The sequence below is a fragment of the Trichechus manatus genome, unplaced genomic scaffold, assembly GCF_000243295.1.
Source record: "Trichechus manatus latirostris isolate Lorelei unplaced genomic scaffold, TriManLat1.0 scaffold00028, whole genome shotgun sequence".
Taxonomy (NCBI): domain Eukaryota; kingdom Metazoa; phylum Chordata; class Mammalia; order Sirenia; family Trichechidae; genus Trichechus; species Trichechus manatus.
The window spans coordinates 17,471,249-17,496,231 of NW_004443964.1; the positions used below are offsets into that span (position 1 = coordinate 17,471,249).

The 24,983-nt window shown below is 55.1% G+C and overlaps 1 protein-coding gene across 1 annotated transcript in view; it reads left to right on the top strand.

Annotated features, from left to right (window-relative positions):
* Positions 1–1,067: 1,067 nt before the first annotated feature.
* Positions 1,068–24,983, top strand: part of SCN4A (sodium voltage-gated channel alpha subunit 4) — a 29,946-nt gene continuing 6,030 nt past the window's right edge. Inside the window, exons 1-18 of the mRNA XM_004374216.1 lie at positions 1,068–1,340; positions 1,423–1,541; positions 1,664–1,753; positions 2,033–2,161; positions 2,625–2,716; positions 5,430–5,744; positions 6,645–6,708; positions 6,948–7,089; positions 7,985–8,194; positions 8,797–8,938; positions 10,951–11,189; positions 13,519–13,692; positions 14,289–14,645; positions 19,782–20,261; positions 22,443–22,575; positions 23,315–23,469; positions 24,048–24,221; positions 24,781–24,903. Of these exons, the coding sequence (XP_004374273.1) occupies positions 1,068–1,340; positions 1,423–1,541; positions 1,664–1,753; positions 2,033–2,161; positions 2,625–2,716; positions 5,430–5,744; positions 6,645–6,708; positions 6,948–7,089; positions 7,985–8,194; positions 8,797–8,938; positions 10,951–11,189; positions 13,519–13,692; positions 14,289–14,645; positions 19,782–20,261; positions 22,443–22,575; positions 23,315–23,469; positions 24,048–24,221; positions 24,781–24,903 (3,411 nt within the window). The remainder of the gene's footprint in view (positions 1,341–1,422; positions 1,542–1,663; positions 1,754–2,032; positions 2,162–2,624; positions 2,717–5,429; positions 5,745–6,644; positions 6,709–6,947; positions 7,090–7,984; positions 8,195–8,796; positions 8,939–10,950; positions 11,190–13,518; positions 13,693–14,288; positions 14,646–19,781; positions 20,262–22,442; positions 22,576–23,314; positions 23,470–24,047; positions 24,222–24,780; positions 24,904–24,983) is intronic.

The following is a 24,983-nucleotide window of genomic DNA, read 5'->3' on the forward strand; positions in this document are numbered from 1 at the left end:
GCAGGGCCCAGGGCCCTCCCATCTTCCCACTCCCAGCCCAACACCAAGTTTCCCTAAAGCTCAGGAAAGGGGACCTTACACCCCAGAGGCATAGTGAGTGGAGGAGGGAGAAGGTGTCACTTGCCCCCTGGCATAACTCTAAGGGGGCGCCAGACAAGGTGCAGAATGACATTCTGAGGCACCATAAATATGAAAGGCGCCAGACTAAGGCAGCCAGACAAGAGAGGGGAAGGCATTTCTACTGATGTGTCGCAGCTATCAACGTCAATTCATCTTGAAATTGGGTGGTGAGGTGCAACTTAGAGATTGCCCCTGGGTACTCATAACCCTTGCTACATCTTCCTTTTCCCTTCCCTCCAACCCAGGGACAGCCTATACAAGCAGATGTGTCATATTCTTCTTTCCCATGCCCCTGGCAGACATCACTAATCAATCACAGCAGTCTTTTCCGCTGGGTCTGGATGCAAGCAATGGTTTCCACCCAGAGCTCCAGGCAGCCAGTTATCAGCCAATCCAAGTTGGCCCTCAAGATGAAATCCATTTGCCATCCCTGCCTTAAGATGTTCCCCAGGCCCTTCATTTCACTCCTAACTCCCTTCCTCCTGCCTGCTGGGTAGGGGTCACTGTGGGCACAGCTAGCTGTGGTTCTCTCTCTGTCTCAGCAGGCTGAAGCCACGCAGTTCCCGGAGTCTGGGCCAAGGAGGTGGTTGAAGACACTGGGGCTTTGGCCCCAAGTCCACAAGGCCAAAGACGCTCTAGCTTGGTTTGCTGTCAGTCCTGAGGGCAGCCGACCCCGCTGCTGGGGACAGTGAAGTGTGGAGCCCGGGGTGGGGGGATGCTCTTGTGTCCAGCACCTGAGCAGCAGCAGCAACCCCGCCCTGCAGGCCCCCTCAGACTCCAGGCAGGGCCTGCACACCGGCCTCCCCGGCCTGGTCCCTGGGCAGGCAGGAGGTGAATAGCAGACAGCAGGCCCAGGGCGGTGTGGCCACCCAGCACACCAGGCGCTGCAAGCTGCAGCTGCCCCGGCTGCCTGCTGCCCACCTGGCCCCTGAGCCCAGGATGCAAAGATGGCCAGGATGTCTCTGCCTACCCTGGTGCCTCTGGGCCCCGACTGCCTGCGCCCCTTCACCCGGGAGTCCCTGGCTGTCATAGAACAGCGGGCCGCAGAGGAGGAGGCCCGGCGGCTGCGCAACAAGCAGATGGAGATCGAGGATGCTGAGCACAAGCCGCGCAGTGACCTGGAGGCCGGCAAGAACCTGCCTCTCATCTATGGGGACCCCCCACCAGAGGTCATCGGCATCCCCCTGGAGGACCTGGACCCCTACTACTGCGACAAGAAGGTCCGGGCCTGGGCGGGCTCCCTCTGTCTGTGTTCATCTGTCTGTCTGTCCCTAGGCCTCATGAGCTCTCTCCCTGCCACAGACCTTCATCGTGCTCAACAAGGGCAAGGCCATCTTCCGCTTCTCCGCCACGCCTGCTCTCTACATGCTGAACCCCTTCAGCATCATCAGGCGTGGTGCCATCAAGGTGCTCATCCACTCATATCCTGCCTGAGTGGGGCAAGTGCAGGGTAGGGCAGGGGGGCAGGGGTGGGCAAAGCAAGGTGCTCTGTCCACCTCCCCTTCCCAGCTGCTCCCTCACTTTCCTTGACCCTCCCCTCAACGCTGTTCAGCATGTTCATCATGATCACCATCTTGAGCAACTGTGTGTTCATGACCATGAGCGACCCACCTCCCTGGTCCAAGAACGTGGAGTAAGTACCCCCCACCCCCACCTCGAGCATCCCAGCCATGGGACATAGCCCTTCCCGAGTGTCTGCACTTCTGACGATGTTCAGAGTGACACTGCCCTTCTCTTCCAAGGTGATACACGCTGTCACTCCCATCAATGTCTTAAGCCCCCAGGGTGACATACATTGTCACCTCCATCAATGTCCTCAGCCCCGAGTGGCACATTTCACTTCCGGGAGGTCCACCCCGCCACACATGCCTGCACCTGGGTGTGACATGCCTGGCCGGCCCTCTCCTGCCAGGTATACCTTCACAGGAATCTATACCTTCGAGTCCCTCATCAAGATACTGGCCCAAGGCTTCTGCATTGACGACTTCACATTCCTCCGGGACCCCTGGAACTGGCTGGACTTCAGCGTCATTGTGATGGCGTGAGCAGGGGACCAGGATATCCTGAGGCTGGAGTGGGCGAGGGAAGGAGGCGGCTGATTGGGCTGACCCTCACAGCGGGGTGGGCTGCAGGGGCTCCCTGACCAGCAGTGCAGATTGTGAGCTGTGCAATTCTAGCAGCTGCCATTCCAGGCTCTAGCTTTGAGACTCTCCTGATGTCCCCTTCTTGTACAACCGCGTGCAGCAGCCTAATCCACAGTCCCAGGCCCCTCACCTACTGGGAAAGCTGGGCTAGCCTTGCCACCTCCATCCACCAGCAGCAAAGCTCCTGCACTGTCTTTCCCACTCTCGGGCCTCAATAGGAATGTTGGGGTGTCTGGACTGCCCCCTAGCACCCGGTGGTGACCCCAACTACAAGGATTCCTGGGCCTGGAGAAACCCTGATTTCTGCTCTACCACCCACCCCAGCTCTGACACAGCCCCCACCCCAACCCCTCCACCCAGGTACCTCACAGAGTTTGTGGACTTGGGCAACATCTCAGCCCTGAGGACCTTCCGAGTGCTGCGGGCCCTGAAAACCATCACGGTCATTCCAGGTACTGGGGCAGTGCAGGGACCCTCTGCCTAGGCCAGTGGGCTGCCCCATGCTCAGGCAGGAGCCTGACACTCACATTCCAGGAGGCTGACCCAGGATCACAACACACCAAGGTCTGGACACAGACAGGCCCCATGGCCAGAGAGGAGAAGGGGCCCAGGCAGGAAGATAGCCTAGCAAGGTGGTTATGAGCACAGACTCTGGGCTGCCTGGGTTCGAGTCTCGCCTGACCTTGGGCAAGTGGTTTGTGCCTCAGTTTCCTTATCTGTAAAAGGTGGATAATAATATACCCATTGATTGGGTTGTTTAGAGAGTTCAGTGCCTTAATAGCTATAAGGTGCTTAGAACAGTGCCTGCCACATGGTCTGTGATATGTGTTGCTGTTGTTGTTGTTGGGTGCCATCAAGTCGGTTCTGTAGGACAGAGTAGAACTGCCCCATAGGGTTTCCAAGGAACAGCTGTTGGATTTGAACTGCCAACCTTTTGGTTAGCAGCCGAGCTCTTTACCACTATGCCACCAGGGCTCCCTGTGATATGTACATTTGTGTTAAATAAAATAAGCAACGGGGCAGAGCAGAGGCCTCCACCTGAGAGAGAGACACACAGGGAATGGATGATGGAATGTCCCAGCCCTCAGGGCTCAGTTAGGAACACACACACCCGCTGAGCAAGGAGGCCAGGGCAATTCCAAAGAAATGCATCAGGAAGCACAAAATAAATAGAATCTGGATCATCTAGACCCTCAAAAAAGCCTGTGGAAAAATTAGAGATGCCTCAGTCAAGGGAGAGAAAGGCGATATGATAATGGATGGAGAAGAGGATTCTAGGAGAAGGGGAAATTGTTAAATCTTAATGCTAGGAAGTACCACAGCAGTTATCAGTTGCCAGTGAGCCAATCCCAACTCATGGCGACCCCATGTGTGTCAGAGTAGACCTGTGCTCCACAGGGTTTTCAATAGCTGGTTTTTCAGAAGTAAATCACCAAGCCTTTCTTCTGAGGCACCTCTGGGTGGAGTCAAACCTCCATCCTTTCAGTTAGCAGTCAAGTGTGATAAACATTCGCACCACCCAGGGACTCCAAAAAGTACCCTAGGTCTCTTCTAGTCCACAGCCCTTGTATCGCAGCTGAGGCAGGTGAGATTCTGAGAGGGGAAATGCTTACAGGAGGCCACACAGCATGGAGGCCACTGAGCCAAAGCCAAACCTTACCTCTATGCCCTGCTTTCAGCATCCTCGGGCTTGGGAGGGTGTTTATAAGAAGGCTGCTGAGCATTTGTTTTCCACCTCAGGATAAGAAAAGGAAATGAATTAATATTGAGGAGACACCATGATCCAGCCCAAGGAAGAAGTTATGGCTCCTCCACAGATGACAGGATGCTGTCCCCGGAATTTCTTAAGAACTGTTTATGCCTTTGTCTGTCCAAAGGGGCAAAATCTTTGGGGTCTGGTCAAGGTCGTCTAGAGCTTCTCAGAGTGATCCCTACTGTTCCTCTAGAGTTAATAAGCATTATAAGAAAGAGGGCTCTGTGGTCAAATAAGCTAAGGAAACATAGGTATTAAACAGTGTTTGTTTCTGGAAGACTTTTCAGAGCCTTTAATGGGATACTGTACATAATGATTCTCCAAGAATGGAACATAGACTGCAGCCTTTCCCAAACACATTGAACTAACCCCCTTTTTTAAGCAGTTTGGAGATTAATGTTCTGTGGAACATGCTTTGGAGTACTGACCTAGCAACATTTAATAAGATTTTCTATGTGCCTTGGTAGGAGTTTCTGGGTGGTGCAAACAGTTAACACACTCGACTACTAACCAAAAGGTTGGAGGTTCAAGTCCACCCAGAGGTATCTTGAAAGAAAGCCCTAGTGATCTACTTCCAAAAAATCAGCCATTGCAAACTCTATGGAGCAGAGTTCTACTCTGACATACCTGGGGTCGCAATGAGTTGGAATTGACTCAAAGGCAACTGGTTTTGTGTGCTTTTTTTTTTTTTTTTTAATTGTGCCTTAGGTGAAAGTTTACAGAGCAAATTAGTTTCTCATTAAACAATTAATACACAAATTGTTTTGTGACATTGGTTGCCAACCCCACGATGTGTCAGTACTCTCCCCTTCTCCACCCCGGGTTCCCTGTTTCCATTCGTCCAGTTTTCTTGTCCCTTCCTGCCTTCTTGTCTTTGCTTTTGGGCTGGTGTGCCCATTAGTCTTGTAGACATGATTGAACTACGAAGCACATTCCTCACGTATGTTATTGTTTGCCCTATAGACCAGGTTTTATGCGCCTTTGTGGAGCTCTATAGGTTGGTCAACAGCCCATCGAGTCTTGACAGTACATTCTTCTCGTGGGTGAGATGCTTGGCAGTTTGAAGGCTCTAGGGAGAGGACGTGATCAGAAAAAGGGGGAGGGGTTAATACTTTTTGTCAAAATATACACAATAAAACATACACCACTTCCACAATTTCTACTATGTACAATTCGGTGACATTAGTTACGTTCTTCAAGCTGTACCTCCTTTCTCGACAACCTTTTCCAAACTATTTCACCGTTATTAACACAAACTCACAGCAGAAGGGTGAGATCATTTGGGAAGACTTTCGGGAAGCGGTGCCTAGTAAGTCGAGCCTTAAAGGAGATGGGGCAGGGAGCAGGGGTATAACTTATCACCCCACCTTGTCCTCGCACAACCCCAACACCCTTACTCTCTCTATGGCCAGGCCTGAAGACGATTGTGGGGGCCCTAATCCAGTCAGTGAAAAGGCTGTCAGATGTCATGATCCTCACCGTCTTCTGCCTGAGTGTCTTTGCCCTGGTGGGGCTGCAGCTCTTCATGGGAAACCTGCGGCAGAAGTGCGTGCGCTGGCCCCCACCCTTCAACAACACCAACACCACGTGGTACGGCAATGACACGTGGTACGGCAATGACACATGGTACGGCAATGACACGTGGTATAGCAACGACACATGGAACAGCCGTGAGAGTTGGGTCAGCAACTTCCCCTTTGACTGGGATGCCTACATCAGCGATGAAGGTAAGGTTGGCAGATGGGATGCAAATGGAGCCTGTCCGTGCCTCTAGGGCAGCCCCTTCCTCAGCTTCTTGTGAGACAAACATCATGGCCAACTGGACGTAGATCCCTGGGTGGCACAAGCAGTTTGCAGTCGGCTACTAACCTAAAGGCTGGCAGTTCAAACCCACCCAGCGGCATCACGGAAGAAAGGCCTGACGATCTGCTTCTGTAAAGATTACAGCCAAGAAAACCCTATGGAGCAGTTCTCCTCTGTATCACATGGGGTCACCATGAGTCAGAATCGACTTGACAACAACAGATTTTTTTAAAAAAATAGTTTGATAGTCCTTATTCCCTCACCTGTACACTCCCTGCTCTCTTTCATCACACTATTTGCTCACATCCTGGCAGGGCCACGGCCAGCTACCCACACACCCACATTATATTCACATGCCTGTACATCACAGGCACACACACAACACGTACACATTCTCACACAGCCACTATTAGTCCAGACAGTGCCTTCATGCAAGTTAGAAAAAGGCACCTCTTCTCAGCCTGGCATCCTGGATTCTAGCCCCAGCTCACCCGAGTCAGGTGTCCTGTACAGGTATGTGGTAGCACCATGCACACACATACACGTTTCTCCCATCTCTCTCTGTGGTCCTGCTATGTCCTTACTTAACAACCACACTAGGCACTGAGCTTGGAGCTGAGCTACCTGCAAGGTACCTACCCAGAGGCCTGTTCTGGGCACTGGAATTTGGGGTTGCCCTAAGGAGGGGGGAAGGGGCACCTAGGGAGTATCCATTTGTTGTAGGTGGGCCACACAGACATGTCTAAAAGTGTGCAATGGGTGTGTGTGCTCATAGTGTATACATGTGGGTAACACACCGCCTTTGTGCTCTCTGACTCCCAAAGGGAACTTCTATTTCCTGGAGGGCTCCAACGATGCCCTGCTTTGTGGGAACAGCAGTGACGCCGGGTGAGTGATGCTGGGGCTGGAACAAGGCACCCCCTGGGGCCTGGGCCGATAGGAGTAGTGTGAGGAGAAGGACGTGGAGTGAATGAGAGTGCAAGGGAAAACCGGGGGCATGGATGCAACCTTCCTTGTTTTCAGGGGCACAGGCAGAACTGAAGGATGTTTCCCTTGGGGCTCCCCATCTCTGTCCCCCACCTGGATCTCCTCTCCTTCCCTAAACCCAGCCCCCATCCCATCCCTAGGCACTGCCCCGAGGGGTACAAGTGCATCAAGACGGGGCGGAACCCCAACTATGGCTACACGAACTACGACACCTTCAGCTGGGCCTTCCTGGCTCTCTTTCGCCTCATGACACAAGACTACTGGGAGAACCTCTTCCAGCTGGTACAGCTGCCCTCACCTTGCCCCCAAGCCCTGCAGCCACCCCCCTTCAGGACGGCCAAGCCCCCAACAGGGGCTGTCTCCTTCAGGGAATCCCTCAGTGCTCTCCAACACAGGCTCCTGCCCGAATCCCAGCCACCACCTTTTCTTCCTTCCCCACCTTTGCCTTAAAAGCTGAGGTGTGGGCTCCAGGCCCCACAGTAACCAGTAGCGCACCTTAGAAACTCAGTTTTTCTCACACACATTTATTTCAGCTTCTACTGTTTGCAGGGCAGGCTGGATGAGTCAGGAGTGACAGGGCCTTCTGGTCCTGCTGATGCTTCTAACACTGATGATGTTAATAATAATAATAATAATAATAATGGCTAGTATCTGTTGGGAGCCCTGGTGGTGCAGTGGTTAAGAGCTTGGCTGCTGACCAGAAGGCTGGCAGTTCGAATCCACCATCCACTCCTTGGAAACCCTATGGGGCAGTTCTCCTCTGTCCTATAGGGTCACTATGAGTCAGAATCGACTCGACAGTAATGAGTTATGGGTTAGTATCTGTTGAGCTCTTACTAGGTGCTAAAGCTGGGATTCAAGCTGACCCCAAAGCCCATGTTCACTATTTTTCTATCCTGACTACCTGATCTGGGGGTGACTGGCTGGGGTCCTCAGAGTTCTGAGCCAGGATATCAGGAAAGTCGAGTTCTAAGCATACACTGTGACGCTCTGTGGAATGTGGTTTAGCCTCTTAAGGATGGCCACACACTGCCTCAAAGGTCCTCAAATCCCCAGGCTCTGCGAAGGACCCGCTGTTTACCCATCTGGGCAATGGGTGTGTGGGAAAGGGCAGTGGGTGAAAGAGAGCAGGCTAGAAGTGGGATGCCATGTGACACCCCCCCACCCCCACCCCCAGACCCTGCGAGCAGCCGGCAAGACTTACATGATCTTCTTCGTGGTCATCATTTTCCTGGGCTCCTTCTACCTCATCAATCTGATCTTGGCAGTGGTGGCCATGGCATATGCTGAACAGAACGAGGCCACGCTGGCCGAAGCCCAGGAGAAAGAAGAGGAGTTTCAGCAGATGCTACAGAAATTCAAAAAGCAACAGGAGGAACTGGAGAAGGTCTGGACAAAGGGAGAGGAGGCCAAGGACCCAGGGGTCTCCCTGCCCCTCAGCCTGGGATGCTTGGCTACTGGCTGCCCCCAGGCAGGCTGAGGGTGAGGGAGGGGCCGGGGGCAGGGGTTGTGAAGCAGGAGGGGCAGAAGGCCCCAGGCTGGGGGCTTTGATGGAATAACTGACGTCCATGCAGTAGAAAGGGTATTTTTCTGCTCTGTGCCTTGGTTTCCCTACCTGCAGCAAGGAATCCAGAGTTGATCAACCCTAATTCAAATATCTCTGACTTTGGGATTATTTCTGGGCAGCACATGGATCCGAGCTGAGGGAGAGGTTGGGTCCTGGTGAGGCCCAAAGGGCAGCTGCCCATTTTCTCACCATCACGTCAAGTGCAGGGGTTCATCAGGGCATCAGAGTTGAGGGTCTTCAGGGCTGAGGGTCCTCAGTCACTGGTCCCTACCCTGCTACACCCGCCCTGGAGGTTGGGCCTTACCCTCACCCTACCCCCCCAACTAGGCTTGGCACAGGCCAAGAAGAGGGGTCAGGGTCAGTTAGTCCATCCCCTTGGCTCAGAGCTGGACTTCATGCCCGCCTCCCTTGCTGGTCTGCAGGCCAAGGCCGCCCAGGCTCTGGAAGGTGGGGAGGCAGATGGGGACCCGGCCCACGGCAAAGACTGCAATGGCAGCCTGGACACGGCCCCGGGGGAGAAGGGGCCCCCGAGGCAGAGCCACAGCACAGACAGTGCCATGGAAGGTGAGTGCCCTGCATCCCGGGCCCATCCTACCCATCCAGGCCGCTCGGCTCCTGAGGGAGCAGGGTGGGGTCCAGCTGGGCCCAGCTTCAGGACAGTAGTAACTTAATCTTGGCATCGAAGAAATGGCTGTGATAAATATAGTTTTGGCTTCACCTGGCCCAGCTCTGGCTTCAAGGCCCAGCCGCTGCAGGAACTGGGGGCTTCCGGGAGGGCCTAGGGGGCTGCCAAGGCAATGAGGAAGGACAGGCTAATAATACTAACCAGGAAGCCCCAACATTCCGGAAACCGGAGATGCTGCTCCTCAAGTATCCTCTGGTGAGAAGTTAAACGTCAATAAATTCTGCCCAGGTGGAGTCACAGATTCCCCCCATCCCTGCCCCCCCCCACCAGTGTCAGGAGAAGACTAGGATGAGGTAACAAGAGGGGGATGGAGAGACACCCAGATGACCTGTAAAATTAATGAATGGGGAGAGAGAGATGGGGTGTGGATGGATGAGAGGGAGGGAGGAAGGAAGGAAGGAGAAAGGGAAGGAAGGAAGGGAGAGAGGAGGTAAGAAAGGAAATCTGACACAGACATATGGAACTGCTGCACCCCGTGGGTGAAGTTCAAGAACATCTGATCCCCTCCCCCAGGCCAGCTTGCCTTGCACCAGGAAGGAGTTTGGGGTCCTACAGGACTTTGTGCGAACCTCTCCAGGGCACCATCTCCTGACCCTGTATAACAGGCATCCAGATGCCTGTCTGTCTGTCTGTGTGCCCTGAATGCTGAGGTAGGGCTGGCCGAGGCTGGAAATCGCCCAGGTGTTCCAGGGCTCACACACTGTTTGGGGACCTGCAGTAGCACTGGAAGGGAACAGGGTCACGATCAGACTAGAATGGGCTGCAGCCTTTCAGAGAGGTTCAGGTTGCTAATCCCCGGGTCGGGGTGGGGTCAGATGGCCCCCAACCCGGGGGTGCCCCAATCATGCAGTCAACCCTGGGCCTCCATGGGGCTGCCACCCCTCCAGTCCCCTTTCCTTGTCTATGAACTGGGAGGCGCTAATCGTATTTACCTCATAAATGTGTTATGCTCCTTAAATGAGGCCATGCCTACAGCAGGGCCAGGACGGTGGAGGCCTGAAAGGCCTGGCGGAGGAGCAGCGTCATCCCATAGGCCTTACAGAGCCACCAGGGCTTTAGAGCTGGGGGCAAGAGCAGGGGGTGTTTCCAGAAAGCCACTCTGGTGACACAGGACCGACTGGCTGGGATAGTCTGGAGGGTGGTAGTGGGGAGGGAGAGCCCTTAGGTGGGGGGTGTCTCAGTCTGCTCCTCAGTGGAGCTGGCCAGCAGCCGGGGAAACTGGGGACCCAACCCCCTCCAGCGGTCTCCCTCTCCGACTCTCCCTGTGACCCTTGGGGGTCTAGCCTGAGGGCAGGCATTCTCCTAAGCCAGAATGGCACGCCCTCGCCCTGGGGCAGATGGGAGGAGTCACGTGGCCAGAGCTCACTGAGGGGCGGGCCTTTGTGCCAAGAAGGCGGGCCTAAAGAAGAACGCTGAGGGGCGGGGCTTGGAATAGGCCTTGCTGAGGGGGTGGGGTTTTGAGGTTCAGAGCACTGAGAGGCGGGGCTTTCAGGGAAAAGGTTTTCAAGGGTGGAGCCATATAGGGCAGACTTTACAGCGGAGGAGTTTTGAGGATGCTGTAGTGAGAGGCGGGGTTTGGCGTAAGCCTAGCAGAGGAGGTAAGGTTTTGAGGGTCAAAGCACTGAGGCGTGGGGCTTTTAGGGATGAAGCTTCGATGGACGGAGCCCTTAGAGCTGGAGCTATATGGGGCGGAGTTTATAGAGGAGGGGATTTGAGGGTGGCGCACTGAAAGGCGGGGCTTGGGGTAGGCCTCGCTGAGGGGGTGCGGCATTGAGGTGTGGGATGCTAAGGGGTGGGGCTTGGAAGGTGGGACCGAAGATCTGGTGGAGTGAGCGGGGCAGGAGAGGGCGGGAATCCTCGTCAGGTGTCTGTGTTGTGACCCCGCTTCCAGAGCTGGAAGAGGCCCACCAGAAGTGCCCGCCATGGTGGTACAAGTGCGCACACACAGTGCTCATATGGAACTGCTGCACTCCGTGGATGAAGTTCAGGCGCATCATCCACCTGATTGTCATGGACCCCTTCGTTGACCTGGGCATCACCATCTGCATCGTGCTCAACACCCTCTTCATGGCCATGGAACATTACCCCATGACGGAGCACTTTGACAACGTGCTCACTGTGGGCAACCTGGTATGGAGGGGCCAGGGGAGAGGGCAGTCATGCGGGGACAGGTGAGGAGAGGGGTTGTCTGGGCTCAGACGGGTTGTCTGGGCTGTGTGGAAATATGGGATACTGTTGGGAGGTATGTGAGGACAGACGGGTTATTTACCCTGTATATGGGAGACATGCTGCAAAAGGCCTCTTTAAAGTGTTGGAAAGCAAAGATGTCACCTTGAAGACTAAGGTGCACCTGACCCAAGCCATAGGGTTTTCAGTTGCCTCATATGCATGCAACAGCTGGACGATGAATAAGGAAGATCAAAGAAGAATTGATGCCTTTGAAATGTGGTGTTGACAAAGAATATTGAATAATACCATGGACTGCCAAAAGAACAAACAAATCTGTCTTGGAAGAAGTACAACCAGAATGCTCTTTAGAAGCAAGGATGGCAAGATTACATCTTATATACTTTGGACATGTTGTCGGGAAGGATCAGTCCCTGGAGAAGTTCATCATGCTTGGTAAATTACAGGATCAGCAAGAAAGAGGAAGACCCTCAACGAGATGGATTGACCCAGTGTCTGCAACAACGGGCTCAAGCATAGCAACGATTGTGAGGAGGATGGCGCAGGACCGGGCAGTGTTTCGTTCTGTGGTGCATAGGGTTGCTCTGAGCTGGAACTGACTTGACGGCACCTAATAACAGCAACAACATGGGAGACATGAGTTGATATGCTAAGGAGGTTTATGAGTTGAAATTTGGGATGTGGAATTTGGGTTCCAGGGTATTTGAGAACAGGAAGAGTGGGGGTGGGGTGCTGGGCTTCCAAAGGTCAGGACCCTGGGAGGCCCTGGGACCCAGACCATCTGTGCTGGTGGCAGAGGGTCCTGCGTGGCAGGGCTCCCCACTTCCAGAGGTTGTCATGGGCCTGAGAGAGACCAAGGAACCTGAAAGTGAGGCATGTATATAGCCATGGACGCTCAGGCCCAAGAAGCCCAAGCTCACCCTGGAGGCCTCACCCACTCCTCACCCCACTGCCTGCTACCTCTTCTCCGGAGTGGCCAGGCCAGCTCCCCGTCCAGCCCATCCCTGCTCCACTGTTGTTGACACGCACTGATCCACCAGCTTATCCCTGCCCATTAGGAGCATTATCACCTTGTTGCCTGCCCCCGTGGAGCCTGACAAAGGGAAAAAGCTGCCTCCTCCTCCAGCCGTGGCCCCGCCCCACCCTTCCCATTTCCCTCTGTAATTTTTCTAGAAGGGCAAAAGGGCAAAATTCTCTCCCCACCCCGAGGTAGAGGGGAGCCCAGGGAGAGAAGTGAGATTGGGACCTGGGCAGGATGAGGGCTGGGTAGGTGGCACGGGAGTTGGACAGAGACCCTGGACTCCCCAGCCTAAGCAGCAGGCTTGTCCATCCCCATGGAGGTGCCCGAGGCAGCCATGGCCAGGCGGGGCTGGAGGGGCAAGGGTGCGCTCTGAACTCTGTGCACAGCTGCTGGGGTGTGTGTGATGGGCTTGGCCCGCCAGCCACCCGCCCCCTGCCCACACTGTGCTGCCATCTGGGCACCTGCTATGGTCAGGAACAGCTCCTGGGAGGGGCTCAGCATGTGCCTGGGCAGGCTGTGGACCCAGGGCAGCAGGTGCCTCGCAGAGGGGAGCTGTGCCTAAGGAGTTTCAGGGGCTGTGTAGCCCTCAGATCCCTATGACCAGGGCTGGAGGGCAGCTCTGGCCTTCTTATTGATCCCAGCTTTGTCCACTTTTGGCCCCTACCCTAGACCTCCAAGTCCACCAAGATTTTTTGGGTCCTGGAACTCCCCACCAACTAAGGTAGAGAGGCTGTAGAGGTAGAGACAGTGAACTGAGCACACCAAGAACTGAGTTTGAGACCTGACTTATCGGCATATGGGCTGCATGACTTAGAGCTAGCCATGTAACCTCTCTGAGCCTCAGTTTCTCCACTATGAAGTAAGTGTGATAATCTCTCCCTTCATAGAGATTGAGATACTAATGAGCTCATAACGTGAGCCACAATGAATGAATGTTGACTGCTATAATTGGGTTGAGGCCCCAAGAAGTTAAGGGACTTGTCCGTGGTCACAAGGCCAGAAATTGGTGGGTCCACATGTCTGGGTTGTACTGACATGTGCCTTGTGGCATGACCATTCTACTCTCCCACCTACCCCACTACACACACATATGGAGCGTGGGTACCACTCCTTGCCCCTCTCAGGGCTCTGGACCCCTTCCTCTTAGCCCCCATGAGCTCTGCCAGGAGGCAGGAATGGGGCAGTAACCAACCTCCCAAGGCCCTGTGCTCCCTCAGGCTCTATGACGGTGACCCCTACCCCACCCTGCAGGTCTTCACTGGCATCTTCACGGCTGAGATGGTACTGAAGCTGATTGCCATGGACCCCTATGAGTATTTCCAGCAGGGCTGGAACATCTTCGACAGCATCATCGTCACCCTCAGCCTGGTGGAACTGGGCCTGGCCAATGTGCAGGGGCTGTCTGTGCTGCGCTCCTTCCGGCTGGTACGAGAGGTCCCCAGGGCCCAGGGCTGAGGAGTGCTGGGGTGTCAATACTAGGGAGGGTGGGCATGGGGGAGAGGAAGAGAAGCCAGAGTTCTGGGAGTAAGGTCCCCCTCTCCCCTTGTGGACAACACTTAACCTCTCTGAACCCTTCTTACCTGTGCAACAGGGAGAAAGGAGCCTTCCCTCCTTCACACACATGGCTGCTGGGGGGCCAAAATGACAACCCTAGGAGCTGATGTTTGGGTTTGATTCCGTAATGACCTTGGACGGGAGTGGAGCAGGGACTTCAGCCCCAGACAGCAGACCTGAAAACTGAGACTCCGGAAGTTCCTTAGTAGTAGGATTGAGACTCCTGAATTAGTGTTCTTTCCACCACCCCATGGAGCACTTCCTTTTAACATATGAAGAGCATGAGATGGTAGGATATGGATGTCCCCATTTAACAGAGAGGCAGACTGAGGCCTCAGATCACTCAGAGGCATGGTGAGGGCATTAGAGCTATTCAAGATAGTTCTTTCCCCTAAGGATGTGGCTCCCTTGGGTTGGGCCTGGGGTCCCTGGGCCTCATTCACCCTTGCCCTCCCCCTGTCGGACAGCTACGGGTCTTCAAGCTGGCCAAGTCGTGGCCAACGCTGAACATGCTCATCAAGATCATCGGCAACTCGGTGGGGGCTCTGGGCAACCTGACGCTGGTGCTGGCCATCATTGTGTTCATCTTCGCCGTGGTGGGCATGCAGCTGTTCGGCAAGAGCTACAAGGAGTGCGTGTGCAAGATTGCCGCCGACTGCAGCCTGCCACGCTGGCACATGAACGACTTCTTCCACTCCTTCCTCATCATCTTCCGCATCCTGTGCGGGGAGTGGATCGAGACCATGTGGGACTGCATGGAGGTGGCCGGCCAGGCCATGTGCCTCACCGTCTTCCTCATGGTCATGGTCATTGGCAATCTGGTGGTGAGTGAGGCCAGCTGGATGGCTTCCCAGCCTTGCCCAGCAAACCCAAGTGTACGGGACATGGCCCATTACTTTATTTACTGTAAATCCAGCTGTCGTTTGAGGGTCTGTGTTCTGTTAAGTTGAACCATATGAAATTACTGATACTTGATGTTTCAACTGCCGTTATTCCCCAAATGGCAATTTCATGTGGTTTATTCCAGTGGTTCTTAAATTTTAATGTACTTCAGAATCACCCGAGGTCCCTGGGTGGTGCAAATGGTTTTCACTCAGCTACTAAGCTAAAGCTTGGCAGTTTGAACCCCCCCAGTGGCGCCACAGAAGAAAGTTCTGGTGATCTGCTGCCATAAGGATTACAGTAAAGAAAACCCTATGGAGGTCAGTTCTATTCTGTAACACACGGGGTCACCTTGAGTCAGAATCTGTCTGATGGCAGTGGGTTTGGTTTTTTATTTAAGAATCACCCAGGAGCTTCTTAAAATACAGATTCCTGGGCCTTTGTTGTTTGTCTTAGTTGCCGTCAAGTTGATTCCAACTCATGGCAACCCCATGTGTGCAGAATAGAACTGCTCCATAGGGTTTTCAAGGCTGTGACCTTTCAGAAGCAGATTGCCAGGTCTGTCTTTCAAGGCGTCTCTGGGTGGGTTTGAACCACCAACCTTTTGGCTAGTAGTGAAGTGCTTAACTGTTTGTGCCACCCAGGGAACTTCCTGGGCCCTACCCCCAGAAATTCTGATTCTGCTGCTCTGGGGTGGGGCCTGGGGATCTGCATTTCTAACAAGCTCCAAGGTGATGATGATGTCACTGGTCCGAGGACCACATTGTGATTAGCACTGTTTAAACCGAGTATTTCTGACAAAGTAAGATGACAGCTGGAGGAGCCCTGGTGGCACAATGGTTAAGCTCTTGGCTGCCAACTGAAAGGTCAGTGGTTCCAACCCATTAGCCACTCCTAGGGAGAAAAGGCCTGGCAATCTGATCCTGTGAAGATTTCATTCAGCCTAGGAAACCCTGTGGGGCAGTTCTCCTCTGTCCTATAGGGTCGCTATGAGCTGGAATTGACTTGACAGTACACGACAAGATGATAGCTGGAATCAGACCGACACGTGTTCTAATCCAGCTCCTTCCCCATCAGCCGTGCAACCTTGAACTGTTACTGCGCTGTTCTGAGTCCGGCTGGGCTCTTTAACTGTTGAATGGAAAATGATAGGGACCTCAGAGGGTATGTGGGAGGACTGACTGAGCTAGAGTCTAAAAAGGCAGAGTGGGGTTGGTATCCAGGAACTGCTGGGCCTCTTTTCCTCCTCTCCCCTTCTTACCTTCCTCTGTCCCTGGGATTCTAAAAAAAAAAAAAGAATCAGACCCAGGCATTTGGAGAGTCCAGAGGTGGCATAAACTACACCCATCCTGCCACTTTCTGCAGCTCAGGGCTCAGCATGTGGGGCAGGTGCAGGGCAGTAGAGGCTAATGAGAAACACGGCTGGGGCCCTGGTCCAGCTGACCGGCATTTCTGTGGCCAGGGCCCTGAAGGCATCTCTCCTCCCCATGCCAGCCTGGCTCCTCCCCTTCTTGAGGTGGAGGAGGGGGAGTCATCCTGCCAGGGTCTGCAGTGCTGTGCCCGGCTGCCCCCCTGCAGTAGCTGGCGCTGCCCTGGGCAATGGGGTGGGAAGACACACCGTCCCCACATTCTGAAAAGGTCTGAGGAATCCTTGGGCTGCTGGGTCAGTGCTTCTCAGATATCACTGAGCTATGGCTGGGGAGAGGGACCAGACAGGGGGCTGGGGTCACCTTGGCTGCAGGAGGAGACGATGGGAATTGGTCCCAAGCCCCCAGGGACAGCAAGAGAGAAGCACCCATATTGGCTGTCCCTGGGAAGGGAGCAGAGAGAGGGAAGGGGCCCAGGCAGAACTTTGGGGCAGGATTGGAGGTGGGGAGTTGAGGTGGGTCATGGGCGCTGAGCAGAAGGTTGTGAATGTAAGGTTAAGGGCATGGGAGAGGTTCTGCAGAAAGGCTGTGTCTCTGTGTGTGTGGACTCAAAGACATTTCAAGCCCCCGCTTTGCCACTTACTGGTGGGAAGTTGTGAGCCTTGACCTCTCCAAGCCTCAGTTTTCTTGTCTGGAAAATGGAGTGATAACAGTGGTGACCTGCTTCACTGGGCAGTCGTGAGGATTACACGATACATGTGGTCAAAAACCTTTTGCTGCTGAGTCGATTCCAACTCATAGCGACCCTGTAGGACAGAGTAGAACTGCCCCATAGAGTTTCTAAGGAGCGCCTGGTGGATTTGAACTGCCGACCTTTTGGTTAGCAGCTGTAGCACTTAACCACTATGCCACATGCGGTCAAGGAAGTTCAAATATTACAGGGGTGCTGGGAGAGGGCGACGGTGCTGCGGGCGCCCTTTAGGTACCAGCCATCGGCGTAAGTGCTCCTGGGTTTTGGGCTCCTGCCATGTGCTTGGCTCTCTGCAAGGGGCTTTAAGTGAATTATCCCTAATCCTCTCAATAACCCTGCGAGACTGTAATGCTATCTCCACAATCCATGCTTCCCCGCCCAGAATCACACAATTAGGGAGAAACTGACCTGGGACGAGAGCCTGGGTCTGTATAACTCCAGTAATAACAGCAACACCAAGAGCAGTTATCATAGTAATGGTAACATCCACACCACCCATAACACTCATGAGAGCTGACATCCCTTTAGCATTTACCCAGCATTCTGAGCACTCTGTGTGCCTTCATCCATTTAATCCTCACAACCACCCTGCGACAGCCGTGCTATCATATCTCTGTTTTATAGACAAGGAAACAAAGGCACGCAGAGTTGAATTAGTAACATGCACAGGATCTGAACCAAAGCAGTCTGGCTCCAGAGTTCCATAACCACTGCACCACACTGCCACTGTGCATGCCTGGCCCCTCACCCCACCCTCCTGTCACACACATGCATACCACTGACACCCTTTTTAGGCCCAGCTCCGTGGCTGTCCCAGTTTGGAGGAAGAGGAGTGGCCGAGGGAGGCAGCACTGTCTGCTTCTTGGGCATTGTCCCTTCCCACCAGTCCCAGGCCTCAGGGAAGCAGGCATCTGCCAAAAGGCACCAGGGCATCCTGCCAGAGAGTGTGGGGATGTGTGCCCCCTGCATCCGTGGCACTTGGGCACTTCCTCCGGGCTATTGTGAAGAAGAAGAGGAAGTGACTAGGTACACATAACCCACCCCACAGAGCCTTAAGGGGAGCGTAACGTCGTCCCCCTCTTCTCTGCCCCCCACCCCCTGCCTTGCCTGGATGGCTATTTCTGTCCCAGGCAAGAGCCGTGTGCAAACCCTGCTAATACCCATCTCAGATGTGTTTCTGGCAACTGGACACCTCCCCTCAAGAGAAGGAAAGACAGACCAGTAAACTCTGGTGGAGGACAAAAGGCAGAAAAGCGGCTAGAGAGCACAGGGAGAGGAATCACCCCCAGGGGCCTTAAATATTTTTTGAGATATTATGCTAACATGGTAGTTAAGACAATGACGAAAAGAACTCGGGGGACACCGGTGAAAGCCAGAAACGAGAGGCACACGAAGGAGATGGTCAAGGTTGGCAGATTCGCACGTCCTGGCTCACTGCTCCCTCGTACCCACTCACACACCTAGCCCCGCCTTCCCCCTCCCCCCAGAGTAAGAACCTGGTTCTGCCTCTGGCTGATAGGAGCCAGGGCACCCCTTACCCCAGCCACCCCTCACCCTCTTCCCCACTACCCAGGGAGGGGTGGACTGGTGAGAGGCAGGGTCACCATGTTACATACCTCTGGGGGTGCCATTCACATTTTAGTCTAAGTGAATGGTGCCCCCTAAAATTGTGCAATAACTGGAAACCTGTGTTCTAGTCTTGACTGTACTGTATGTATGTATGTCCTAGGGCAAGTCACTCCACCTCTCTGGAGCGCAGTTACCTCATCTGTAAAATGAAGGAGCTGGCCTTAGAGTGGAACAAGCTCTTCCCTGTACCTTGTATAGTTTTCTATTATTGCACACATGATAACAGCCAACATGTTTTGAGCACCTACTGTGTGCCACAGTTGTATTGATCATTTAATCTCACAGCATTGTGAGGAAGTAGGTCGATAATTATCCCCGTTTTACAGATGAGGAAACCGAGGCAGAGAGAGGTAAACTTGCTCCAGAACACACAGCTAGTTAACTGGAGTTCAAAGCCTGTGCACCCTAATTTATGTCGTTGTTGTGTGCTGTCAAGTCTATTCTAACTCAGCGACACTACAGGACAGAGCAGAACTGCCCCATCGGGTTTCCTAGGCTGTCATCTTTACGGGAGCAGATCGCCCGGTCTTTTCTCCCAGAGAGCTGCTGATGAGTTCCAACCGCCTGACCTTTTGATTAGCAGCCAAGCACTTAACCACTTCGCCACTAGAGCTCCTTCCCCAATCTATACTGCTGTCCAAACACACTGAATACTATTGGATCCAATGTCTTTCTCTAACCAGTCTGTGACTCCCTGAGGCTGCTCGCTCCTGCACACAGTGGCAGCAGCTCAGTAAATGTCCAGTGGAAAATCAAGTCAGGTGGGAGGAGGTGGACCAGCAGCCTCTTAAATCCCTCCTAGTAGGAGTGTGGGAAGGGAACCAGGAACCCCAGGAGGGAGAAGAGGAGTTGAATAGTGGTAGGTCAAATGCCCCTTCCAGAGAAATAGGGGACAGGTATCTGAGTACTAGGGAACACTGAGTCAATTAAAAATCCCATTTAACAGATGAGGAAAAGAAGGATCAAGATTAAGATTCCAGTAAGTCCTGAAAACCTGAACCCTGTTCTTCATTCTACTGTCCCCAGCAGTGGAGGTAGAGGACAGAGGTGGCATCATAGAGTCCCCCATCACCCAGTGTGCCAATTCCTCCCTTGGCCTTGGGCAGAGTCATATGGTATGCCCAAGCCTCAGTTTCTGCAAAGTGGGCATGATAATAACAATCGCTGCCTCCATAGGCGGCTGTGAAGATCCAGCGAGGTGATGTCCTCCTTTTAAATGCCTAGCATGAGATAGGTTTGACCTGTAGGGCTGAGCCCCTCATGCTGGCTCACGATGGCACCCCCAGGGAACCAGAGGCTGAGCTGAGGCTCCACCAATGCCTGTTCCCCAGGTCCTGAACTTGTTCCTGGCCCTGCTGCTGAGCTCCTTCAGCGCGGACAGCCTGGCGGCCTCAGATGAGGACGGCGAGATGAATAACCTGCAGATCGCCATTGGGCGTATCAAGTGGGGCATTGGCTTCGCCAAGGCCTTCCTCCTGGGACTGGTGCACGGCAAGGTCCTGAGCCCCAAGGAGATAATGCTCAGCCTCGGGGAGCCCTGCGAGGCCATGGAGGCCGGGGAGAGTGCCCCCGAGGATGAGAAGAAGGAGCTGCCACCCGAGGAGGGCGACATAGATCTGAAGAAGGACAATCACATCCTGAAACACATGGGCTTGGCTGATGGCTCTCCCACCAGTGTCGAGCTAGACCACCTCAACTTCATCAACAATCCCTACCTGACCATTCAGGTGCCCATCGCGTCTGAGGAGTCGGACCTGGAGATGCCCACGGAAGACGAGACCGACACCTTCTCGGAGCCTGAGGATGGCAAGGTGAGCCTGTCACAGGGCCTGGCTTAGGGGGTGGGGGTCAGGTAGACCTGGATGCACATTTTCGTATGAGCTTGGGCAAGTCACAAAACCTCTCCAAGCCTTAGCTGCTCCATCTGTAAAATGTGGTAATGGTACCTACTCATGGCGTCATTGTGAACAGTGAACAGTAGATGAGTTGTGTGTGTAAAGCACATAGTGAGCACTCTGTAAATGGCGACGGTTGTAGTTATTAACGTGACTATTAAGATCAGCCCTACCTGTTCTGAAACTCTCTCTGGTCTCCCTTCACCCCTCTGGCTTCACAACTCTGGCTGATCCAGGCCCTGGTGGCCCTCTCTCACCAGCAGATGGCGATCTTGGATAGGACACAGTTACCTATGGCACCTCAGCCCCAAGACTGGGACCCAAGGAAAAAAACGGTTGCCCTTGAGTCGACTCTGACTCATGGTGACCCCGTGTCTGTCAGAGTAGAACTGTGATCCATAGGATTTTCAGTGGCTGATCTTTAGAAAGTAAATCATCAGGCCTTTCTTCCAAGGTGCCTCTGGGTGGACTCAAACCTCCAACCTTTTGGTTAGCAGCTAAGTGAATTAACCATTTGCACCACTCAGGGACCCAAGGAGCCTCTGTTAACTTCTCTGCAGTTTTAAACTCCTGCTTAATCCATGCCACTATCACCAGTTCCTGCCTAGACCCACCAAGGGCTTGTCCCAACTTCCCAGTGTGGGCCAAGGTCCTGGACCCGAGACTCTGAGGAGAGGGCCCCAGGGGGCAATGGGAGCAGGGCGCAGCCTCAGGGCCCTAGCCCACCCAGCCTGTTCAAGGGGGCTGCTGCTGGGCTGAGATGGCCCCTCCTCTTGCCCCTTCCCTGCGAGGCTGGGGAGGGGCCTGGAACAAGGGTGGTGGTCACCCCTAGAAGTCAGGGATGAGGCCGGGGCCCTGCTGGTCCTCCTTGGGGAGCTGAGCTGAGCCCCCCTCACCCACCCTCCAGCAGGGGGGAAAGGGCACATATGCCAGGGCAGAGAGCTTGCCTGCCCCACTGATCAACCCTGGGCCTGGCTGGGAACTGGAACCTGAGTGAACTTTACCCTGAAAACTCTTGACTCCTTATTCCCCCCCGAATACGTGGCGTGCTGACTTAACCAGGGGAGCCAGTGCCTGCCCAGCTATAAATACCCCGGAAATGGGGCGAGTGGTGCCGACCTTGATAAGAGGAACATGGGTGGGGGAGGGGGTGGAGAGCGCTGGGTCCAAGCCTGGGGGTGGGGCGGGGCAGGGGACTCTTTAAAAGGGGGCAAGCATGGCTCCAAGGGGAATTGTTTGTGGAAGTGGGGTACACAGGCCAGGCAAGTGGCTCAGTAAACACCCGGGTTGACCTAACATTGTGTGCCTCAGTTTCCCTTGCTGTTAACTGCGAACAAGCCTCTCCTCCATCCTTCCTGGTTTCCTGTTTACCACTCTGGATCCAGAGCTGCCCCAAGCTGCCCTCTTGACCTGCTCCTTCTCTGTCTTCCCCTTTGGGGGCCTCACCCCCAGCCTGAAGGAGTCCCCTGCCGAGTGGAAGCTGGGGCCAAGAAGCTGGCCTGGGACAGCCCCAGGAGGAGGAGGAGGCCCGGCCAGGCCAAGCACCAGCCTCCCCCACCCCATGCCCATGCCGATCAGGTTCCCTCGGTGCCGGGCAGGCAGGGACTCTGGCTGGGTAAAACTTTCCCTCCTTTCTGGATTCCTCAGCCAAACAGACCCTGCGGTGGGAAGGCTCAGACCTTGCCGGCACCGCGTGCGTGTTGTCTTTGGGCTGTGGCACCGCAGTTTCATCTTGGCCCCCTCTTCACACCCTGTCCCCCTCAAAAGTACCCCTGCCCCCCCCATGCGACCCCCAGCCCCCAACCCAACTGAGCCAGCCCCACCCCTGCTCTTCTCCGGGCATCTCTGGTACCTGATGGCCTCCATGTCCTCCTACTCTCCCCGCCCTTCCCAGGCCTCCGCCCTCTCCCCTCTGAAAGGAAACTGCATGAGGGTGGGACTACCCCGCGTGGGTCACATGCCGGGGGTGGGGGTAGATAATCCAGGGCCAAGGAAAGAAGGAAGGAATGAACGAATGGGTCTGCTCCAGCCCTTCTTCCTCTCTTCCCTTGTGGTCTCCGATCCTGATCTTCATCTGCACCCCCTGACCCACGGAAGCAGCCACAGCCCCTCTACGACGGGAACTCCTCCGTCTGCAGCACGGCCGACTACAAACCCCCTGAGGAGGACCCCGAGGAGCAGGCCGAGGAAAACCCCGAGGGGGAGCAGCCCGAGGAGTGCTTCACTGAAGGTGGGAGCCCACTGTGAGCTGCACCCCTCCTTGCCATGCCAGGGGCTGGAGGGGGGCAGCAGCCTGGCCCAGCCCGCTGCCACCCCAGGGACATGTGCATCACCAAAACTGTGCCAGGGCCTGCTTCCCCCACCTCACCTGGGAAAATACAACCCCCGAGGTGGTGGGGGTGTCGGAGCCAGAGAGCCTCCCTGCTGTGCCCTGAGCCGCAGTGTGTGCCTATCGTGATGGGGTGCCTGCCTCCGAAGCTGCTGTACGGATTCCATTCAGAGTCCTCAGGGGTGCAGGTGGCTGCTGCTAAGACTGCCATCCTCTTCCTCATCTTCCTCTTCCAAGAGAGGCCTGCCCAGCCCTTCAGGAGCAGCCGTGGAGAAAACCTTTACCCGAAGTGCCTGGGCTGGGCAGTGAAGGCTGCCCTGGCGAGGAGGGGGAGGACGGGGGCAGTGGATGGCCACAGCACTTGGGCTGGCGGCCTGTGCCCCTGACTCCCTCTCACGTCCACCCCTGGTGGAGTGTGCGGCGGAGGCAGGGCCTGAGGCCCCATGGTGAGGGGAGGAGCTGGCCCTCCCTCCTACCCACCCACTCCCCACCAGTCCCAGATGGAGCCAGGTCTTGGGAGGAGAAGGGATCCTGAGTCAGAGCAGTGAGGGGGCATCCAGGAAGGCTGGTGGAAACATGCCAACTGGGCACCCATAGGCAGCCCCCAGGCCTTGAGGTGCCCACCCCCTCTCTCCCTCAGCCTGTGTCCAGCGCTTCCCCTGCCTCTACGTGGACATCTCTCAGGGCCATGGGAAGAGGTGGTGGACCCTCCGCAGGGCCTGCTTCAAGATTGTCGAGCACAACTGGTTCGAGACCTTCATTGTCTTCATGATCCTGCTCAGCAGTGGGGCCTTGGTAGGCACCACCCTGGGGGGGACGGGGCGTGGGCAGAGGAAGGTGCCGGGCCCAAGCAGTTTCTCCTGGGGCTTCGTCCTTCCCATCACCACAGGAGGGATGCGGCCTGCTCAGTCCCAAACCCAGAGAATCTAAAGGAACTCCCCTGTGGTTTCAGGATATGGTATATAATGTATTAATTGCCTTAAAGTGACAGGTGAGCCTTCCTCCTTGTTTGGGTTCTGACGGTGCGTGCACCCCCACCATTCCAGGGGGAATGTAGAGAGAGCCCTGGGAAATTCTGGGACGGCGGGGACAGGATGAAGCTGTGTCACTGTGAAGCCCCCTAGCAAACTGTTGAGTGTTGCTATTTTTAGGCTTGGGGAAGGGGGGCTGAGAGACTGCTCCCGATGGGGAGGCTGCTTCTTCCCCATTAAGGGGGCGGAGGGTGGGGGAGCCTGGAGATGCCAACAGCCTGCCTCCTGGTCTGACCCCATGGCAGACCCCTGGGAGCCAGCAGCATCAGGCAGGGTAGGGGCCGTGGCTGCTGCCCCAGCCTCCTGGCCCTGGCCGCCCCCTGGTCATACTGGTGCCCCCAGGCCTTCGAGGACATCCACATCGAGCAGCGGCCCGTCATCCGCACCATCTTGGAATATGCCGACAAGGTCTTCACCTACGTCTTCATCATGGAGATGCTGCTTAAGTGGGTGGCCTACGGCTTCAAAGTGTACTTCACCAACGCCTGGTGCTGGCTCGACTTCCTCATCGTAGATGTGAGCTGTCCCAGCCCTGGGCCCCCAGCTAGACCCAGAGACAGTCCGTGTGGCCAGGGCCATAGGGATCCCAGGCCCTGAGAGGGGCAGGACCTGCCTGAGGTCACATAGTGGGTCAGACCCCCGGATCAGCACTGCCGCCACAGACTGGCCTCCTGGCTTCTCAAACACAGAGCTGCCTATGGGTTACAAGGGACTAGGGAAGCCTTCCTAAGGAAATGCTTTATTTCTTCTAAGGGGACAGGGTAGGGGGGTCTTGCGCAAGATGGTGAGTAAGAGAGTGACTTACGATGCCTGCTATTATTTGTGGGGTATTTTCGTGTCCTCTCTGATCATCCCTCACATCTACCATCATCCCCGGTTAATTGATGGCATTGCTGAGATAGAGCCCAGGCTCTGGAGCTGCTGTTTCCACCAGATGGGGCCACCCACTGGGGAGGGGCCTTGGGGGACATCCTAGAGCTGGGAATCCAGGAAGACCTCCCACGGCCCCAGGGACTGTGTCCTTGGGCTTCGAGGAGGCTGGGGGTCCTACAGTCACCGACACCTCTCTTTGCAGGTCTCCATCATCAGCCTGGTGGCCAACTGGATGGGCTACTCGGAACTGGGACCTATCAAATCCCTGCGGACGCTGAGGGCCCTGCGTCCCCTAAGGGCACTGTCCCGATTCGAGGGCATGAGGGTGGGTGCTGATGAGAAATCTGTGTGTGGTGCTGAGTTGAGGGGGCAGCAACCCGCAAGACAGGGTGGAGGGGGCTCATG